Raw genomic sequence first — 7,483 nt, 5'->3', positions numbered from 1 at the left:
AAAGAATAAAAAGCAGAAATTAGAAATGACTATGCACCTAATCAGTTTAAACACATGTTCTTAACCCATCACCAGTATACTAGTGTTTTAAAATGCTTTGTTTAATGGCAGCACTGACCTTGTACAAGACATAGATGAGTAGAGCCAGAAGCAGCAAACCAGCCAGAATGGCCAAGATGATGATCCACAGAGGAACTGAGTTCTCAATATCTGGCTTGTTCCACACCACTGGGGTCACCACCTGAGGATGAGGGCACAGTTCGTCTTTAGGGTTGCAACTAACAATCATTTGGTGTCTTGTATTGTCTGACAAACAGTCCAAAACCACCCCAAAATATTACAATTACAGTAATGTAAGACCAAGAAGAGCAACAAATTCTCCAATTTGAGAAAAATCGACTAATCCATTAATTGTTGCAGCTCTGTTTGTCTTCATCTCAGTTTAATTCAACAAAGAAAATTGAGATGATACTCTGCATACAGTGGGCCTGCTAAAATGAACAGACCAATGCACGAATAAAGATCTTGAATACCTTTTTGTGTCCACTGGGAGACTGTTTGGGTAGGATGGCATAAGGCATTTTCTTCACACTGAATCTGGCCAGGCACTCCAGCACATATTGCTTGTAAGCTCTCTGAAGGGAGAAACACCAGAAGTTACTTAGTCTACATCAGATACAAAATGCATGCAATCCACAAGTTATACACTAGATGGCGACATAGACCATGTGTCGCCTCCAAAGAAAATCCTTTTTGCATACCTATCCTATGAGAAGTTGTGACTACCAGATAATGAATTTTCAATACATTCACATATATGCCTTGGGTTACAGCATGCAGGGGGTGATAAATAGTCTGTGTGTAGCTCTGACATAGCAAGTAGAGAGAAAAAGCTAGTACACTGGTAGAAATTGCAACCAGTCTGGAGCAATCTACATACTCAGCTAACAACTGTTGTCCCATTTGTTGAGGCAAATATGTGAGACTGCACATACTGACAGCCTTAAGAGTCGATCCAGAACCAAAGCTGATGCATAGTCAACACAAACAAATATGAGACTGACTACTGCAGCTATTCATCTTTGCCAGCCGCACATTTGAGGTTTTGACGTTCAATGTTTGCCTTTTTGATGCTTTAATGAGTAATGACTACGTACTTCCTGCCAAAGCCTGACATGAGAAAATACACAGGCACCGGTGGGAAAAGATTAATCTATAGTGCACAGCCTTTTCCTCTGCCATGCCTTTGTCATCTGGTGGAGACATGTGTTCATCAACGGTACATGTCTAGTGATTTTGTAAGGCAATGTTCATCTCCCACAAACCTCAATGAAGGTCTCAGCCCAGACGCGGGAGTACACTTTGAGGACAGCAGTAGTCCCCTTCTCCAGAAGACCCACATTGCACTGGAGCGTCCAGCACTCCACATTAGAGCAGGACTACGGAGGCAGAAAGAAAGGAGTTAGAAAGATGTTGATTCAGTGCTAAATAAGTGTTGTTCTTGTGTATAGATAGCATCTACAAAAATGTTTTTCTCCCAAATTATAGTTAAATTAAATGCAGGTGAAGGTCATACAGGCAAATGTGAAAACTGGTAGAACAGATATGAGAGACAAATATCATCCACATTAATGCTGCAGGTCCAATAAATATAACAAAGAGTCCAATGTTATGATCCCTATTCCACGTCTGCTTCGAATTAGATTGAAGGAATGTCATGAGACTGTAAAAATGCTGCATGCACCACTCTCCAAATTATTGCCCAACCACTAAAACCAGCCCATTTTTCTCAAGACTGTAGAATACACTATCTTAATTACATCCCCATAATGCAGCATAGTACATTTAACATTTTAAAACATGCACACACACTAGTGTTTTAGAGCTGATCCTGTAGCCAGACCACCCCCAGACTGAGAGGTTTCGGCGGTTTCCTGCGGGAGCGCATTAGTTTACTTATTACACCGAGTAGGGCAAACACAGGAGGAGAAGAGAGTACCCGCCTAGTTCCTTCAGGCTCAATCTTAGCCAGACTTAATGAGGGTATTCAGACAGACAGGGAGCATATCAGTCCACTTCCTCTTGGTAGACCTCCTTGATGCCCCAGGGCAGCGGGGCCACGAGGGTTTGTGGAAATGACATGAGCATGGTCCAGTGCCAAAGATGCCTCAGACCCAAGTCCCACATATCCTCCCCGGTGGGATTATGTGGTCAAGATCTGGAGCTTGGGGCATGGAGGCTGTTCCCACAACTTCATAAAATAACAGTCTGGGCTGACTACACAGCTGCTGTATGCACGGGCCCTGCATAGCTTGACATAGCTGGATGATTAGTCCATTAATCAGTTTGTTGATCAACAGAAAATGCATCTGCAGAAAATCTGATAAATGCAACGTATCAAGCAAAAATGCCAAACAGTTGCTGGACCCAGACTCTAAAATCTGTGGATATTAATGTTCTATGTAATTTCAAATACTTACTACTCACAAATACTGGCAAAATTTTGTACGTGTCGAGTCCAAACTAGCTGTTCATCATGCACGCAATAATTGCAAAACAACTGCCATGATATATGTATTTCAAATTATCTAAAGCACTACAACACAATGAAAATACTGAAGAAGTAATTAGGAAATGCCTTTTATTTTTTGATTATTAGTGCAATTACAGCCAATCCTTTGTTCTTAATGCATAGCTCAGCTCTTCAAAGACGAAGCAGGTCATCTTAAATTCTCACACTGTGACCTAGGCTGACAGCTTCAATCAAGCATTGCTAAACACTAACACACTTTCATCAAGAGACACTTTGAGACAGAGATGTCTGTCCTCTCGAGCGTAAAAAACAAAAGTGCCGACACAGGGGAAATGGGAGAATGGGTTCCTTCATACTAACGTGTCATTGGACATGCTTGATAAACGAGCACAGTTAGGAGCGACAGGCACAGACAAAGACCTCTTTGGTTTAGGCAGGTATCCACAGATGGAGGCAGAGAGAGCAGCTACCTGCGGCTGGGTGGATTAATGGGGCCAGTGTGGGGGGTTCAGGGGGCCTCACAACACCCAGAGCCGAAAATTACAGAGCAGTCTGTGAAGTAACCAGTGCATCACTGACAAAAAGTCTCCCATGTCCCGTGTCTTCTCGGCCTCTCCACCCCTCCACCACTACTAAAGGCTCTTTAATGTTAATCACCACAATGAGACAAGCCTGTGCCCTCTGACCCCTCCCTTTTAACGACATCATAACCTAATTACCCATTCCCAGGAGCCTTGTGTAAGAGCACGACCGGTGTCAACAAAATAGATCCAGACCCGCACGCTTTACAATGCTGCTAAATATATTGTGTCAACTGTTTGACTGAGTCTTAATTTTTAGTCCTGACCTGCCGTGTAAGTGACACAAAAAGGTTTAACTACGTAACCACATTTACTCTAAACTGTGAACTCAAGCTCCTCATTCTCTCACTTTCAAGTCACCAATCAGTCACCTTTTACATTAGAGTTCACCTTTTGGCCTGACGATGTTCACTCATACATGCAATGTGTTGTATTTATAGAAAGTGACAATTCTGATCTAAGCTTCTTACCAGGTTAGTCAAATGAGCGAGTTGATTCCTGTGGACGTCCCTCCTCTCAACACGGTGCTCATGGGCCTTCAGTGCCAGATGAGGTGGTTCTGTAGATGTCTGTTGCAGCTAAGGGAAACGAGAACACAAGTACAAACACCAACCATTAGCACAACACACACACTGACCTCACCATGCAGAAGAGCACACCATCAATATAAAACCTAATGTTAGCGTGACCCCAAGGCTTTATGTCATTAATCAGAAGCATGTGAGCTCTACTCCACATGGATTCCCGTGGAAATACACCCTACTTAGCAATTCACCAGGGGGAAAAAAAACATTCGATCACAGCTAAGACAGATGACCACTTAAAGCCTTGCTAAACATCTGTCAAGCTTCGAATGTCAACACAAACAACTGCAGTGAAATTTTTTGCCCACAAAATCCAAAAGCTATAACTTGGTCTAAGGGGGGCGTGTCGCTAGATGTCAAAGATGAGTGAGTGTAATGCTGGGTTGAGGTGGTTCATCAAGCTGTGCTGAGCATAGGGAAGAGCTAGAACTTCAAAGCAGTGGTAGGGTAAGTGTCCTGGGTGGGGCTGAGAAGCTGGGAGGAGAAGGTGGGTGTGGGCCAGCTAGCAGGACGACCTAACTGTTAATCATACATCTGACTGGGAATCGGTGGGAGATCTTCACAGTGTGATTTCGCCTCATTTGACCCTGAGAGGTATGTGTCTGTGTGCATTAGAGTCACTCACTTTTAGGTGCAGGTGGTTCATGTTTTTGTCTGAGGTGCAGTTGATAAGGCCTTCTGTGGAGAACTTCAGAGGATAAAGGAGATTTTGACCTTGAATACGGAGGGGGCAGCGCAGCTCAAGCACAGTTTGGCTGATCCGACTGGGCCCGTTGTTCACCAGCTGGAGAGAGGAAATGAAATAGGAAACTTTAGTATGTGAAGTATTAGAAAACTTCAAGTGCAGCTTGATCGTGTCATATTTTAGTTGTAGCAGCAGTGTAGCTGTGAGGTTGAAACAGATTTTTTCCCATGCTGAGTCTGACATATTTTTTAATCTACAAATAGGCCACTGAAAGTGGAGCACTGTTGAATCTCACCCACGTGAAAGTGGATCTGCACAGCCTGAGAATAAATCACACTGTGTAATCTGGGGTATGTTTCTTTGTTTTTCCCTCATTGCTGCCCTGGGGATTCGCCTCGCTTTATGAACAGTAAGATCTGCTTTCCAACCCAATCTGCTCAGCTCCAGTGAGTCTGCACAGCTATGGCCGGTTACCTCATAGATGTGTTCCACGGCAGGCCCAACGTCCTGCTCCACCCCGGGGCTTTTGGTAGCCTTCCAGTTGACTGGCGGGAAGAAGACCTTATCTGGTCGAGACACACTAAACAGAGAATGGAAGAGTGAGAATATGCGTGGGGACTCAGAAGAAACTTAATGAAGCTCCAAAAGTTCAAATGAGGGAATCGTAACACTGAACTCACCCTTGTAGAATGACATCAGCCTGAACAACCACCTCCAGCTTGTAGGGCACAACCTCACTGTGGGAATTATTCTCATTTTTACTGCGGACACGAAACGAAGAAGAAATAGATTTTGATTAGCTGATGTCATTTGAGAGCTGTGGAGAGCAGCGCTGCTAAATCAGAATCAGAACATTTTCCATAAACGGTAACTGTCTCAGTTGTGTGTGTTCACATCAAGTTGTACCTGCGAATCTGCAGCTCAAACTGAACAGTTTTGTGTGTGTCCTTCAGTCTTGGCACTGTGAAGCGCAAACCTGCCCAAAGCTGCAAAGAAAAAAAATTCATTCATCATCATCATTGTCATTTAGAGCAATAGTTTCCAAAACAGAACATTTTCCATTAAAAATGAGTGGATTCTATAAGAATCTTTCTTTTTTTTTACAGAGAAGTCAGCCAATCTCTTCCACAGACTTATTAAAACATGCCAGCCTATGACTCAGTCATTAAAAAGGGAAACTCTGCCCAGCAAGGACCTGAGGGCACAGATGGAGTCTGTACTTCCTGTCACAAGATTTCCACATACTGACTTTTCCTGTGCTGTTCACACCCAACTTGGGGATGACATATAACCCTTTCCTGCAAAGAGCTGGAAACCATGATGTTGTGTCAACTGTTTACCACTATTAAACAAGCATCTACTGTATCCTATAACCCTTAAATTCATCATGAAGGAAATAAAAGAACAGCCAAAAGACAGAGGTGTCCTTACACTGGTGCCAGACTTCATTGGGTTTCCCAAATCACAGCTGAGGTATCTGGTCTGGTTCTCCGTCTCATAGCTACAGGTCAGCTGGGTTAGGCTCTGGGGACAAATGAGGACAAATTGGTCAAACCACAGCAAAGGACAACTGTAATCATGTCTTAAGGGACATATTAGCTCCTGGAAGTTGTTGGTTTTCACTGTGTTTTCAATCCCCTCTCACCTCATTATTGCGGGCAATACCACTGTAATCAGCTTCAGGGGGCAGCACCACGTACAGCTCTGACTCGTATGCCCCTCCCTCACCCTCATTCCTGGCGTTGAAAGTCAGGGTCAGGGAGTTGTCATCACCCAGGTAGACTTCCTTCCTGTCCCTGAGGACCCAACCATAGAAAAATGTGATTACTAATAAGGTCAACAGTTAGGTTAACTAGTGTCAGAACTCCTCAGACAAATAAATGAAGGGTAAAGTTTTGTTAGGATGTTGTAAGTAAAGAATGACTTGTGGTTGCTGGCAAAACAGAGTGGACAACATATTGTTGTTGCTTTAATGTAGCTAAGAAATATTACGGATTTGTATTTGGTATATATATTTTGTATTTTTGGTATATATTGGGCAGCAAAAAACAATCAAATTAATCTAACGAAGCCCCCCACCCATTGAATAAACACTTTTCTGATGTGGTAATAAAGTCATACATGCTGTACAACAGAGCACAGGCCTATAAAACACCTCCCCCTTAGCTGCTCTCTCTCTCCACATGCTGCTCCACAGCGAAGAACAATGAGAAATTCCATATGGAGGGCCACACAGACGCTTTTAATTACAAGCCACTCTCATAAAGCAAGGCAGGAGAGCAAGAGAGAGAAGATTTCTGAAGCTGATCCTCTGTCGGCCTGCAAGTCAACTATAGTCTGATTCTAACTGGCATCGCACTTTTTAAACCAAACAAAGGCTCAAAATTAGAAAACACCACAAAACCTAAAAGCTACCCTGAGGGACTCTCGGTCTAACAGGTTATGTGCTTTTGGCAGTGGAATAGAAGAAACAACACTGCAGGAATGATGGATACTTTTTTTTCTAAAATTCCACCAAATCATGGCCATCCCGTTAACCCTTCCAACTACTATTAGGCTTCCATAATTTACTATAGAGCAGACAAAAACATCAAGCTATTATTTTAATTGCACTAATCACACTTTATACAGCTCAATTTCTGGGGGTTGCACTTGGATGGAGCGCAGCACTAACACGCACTCACAGCAGGTTATTCCATATGTGATGGATCAGCCATACGTTGAAAAAAAATGGAGGCAGATGGTAGATAAATATAGGAATGTGAAATCAAAATGACAGAGCGGAGTAGGGAGTATCGGGGCGGCTGTTATTTTTGAGAAAAATGCTAACAGATTTCTCGAATCAAAGTGTAGAAGGCAGGGTGCTCCTGACAGCTTCAGAAGCAGGCGAGGTTGGGACTCTGGTGCACAGCTCTCATACTTTCTAAACAAATCCCTTTCATCTCCCCTGTCTTCTCCCCTTAACTGCTTGTCATAGCACCTATAGAGCAGAGCTGCTTCCTGTTTTCAGAGGACGGTGTACCCGGACTCTCCTGCAACACTGTGGCTATTAACAGCCCCTCTCTGGTATGCTAAACCAAACAAAGTAGCGGAGCAACAA

At 43.3% G+C, this 7,483-nt stretch overlaps 1 protein-coding gene across 1 annotated transcript in view; it reads right to left on the bottom strand.

The window, feature by feature from the left end:
* Positions 1-7,483, bottom strand: part of itga5 (integrin, alpha 5 (fibronectin receptor, alpha polypeptide)) — a 34,414-nt gene that overhangs the window by 2,225 nt on the left and 24,706 nt on the right. The window contains exons 20-29 of the mRNA XM_042410285.1: positions 6,029-6,179; positions 5,815-5,907; positions 5,290-5,369; positions 5,064-5,144; positions 4,858-4,963; positions 4,324-4,482; positions 3,585-3,692; positions 1,326-1,439; positions 534-635; positions 119-241 (exon numbers count right to left, since the gene is read on the bottom strand). Coding sequence (XP_042266219.1) covers positions 119-241; positions 534-635; positions 1,326-1,439; positions 3,585-3,692; positions 4,324-4,482; positions 4,858-4,963; positions 5,064-5,144; positions 5,290-5,369; positions 5,815-5,907; positions 6,029-6,179 — 1,117 coding nt within the window. The remainder of the gene's footprint in view (positions 1-118; positions 242-533; positions 636-1,325; positions 1,440-3,584; positions 3,693-4,323; positions 4,483-4,857; positions 4,964-5,063; positions 5,145-5,289; positions 5,370-5,814; positions 5,908-6,028; positions 6,180-7,483) is intronic.

The sequence above is a fragment of the Thunnus maccoyii genome, chromosome 4, assembly GCF_910596095.1.
Source record: "Thunnus maccoyii chromosome 4, fThuMac1.1, whole genome shotgun sequence".
NCBI lineage: Eukaryota > Metazoa > Chordata > Actinopteri > Scombriformes > Scombridae > Thunnus > Thunnus maccoyii.
Note: the sequence above shows the minus strand (reverse complement) of the source record. Positions and strands in the feature narration are given on the sequence as shown.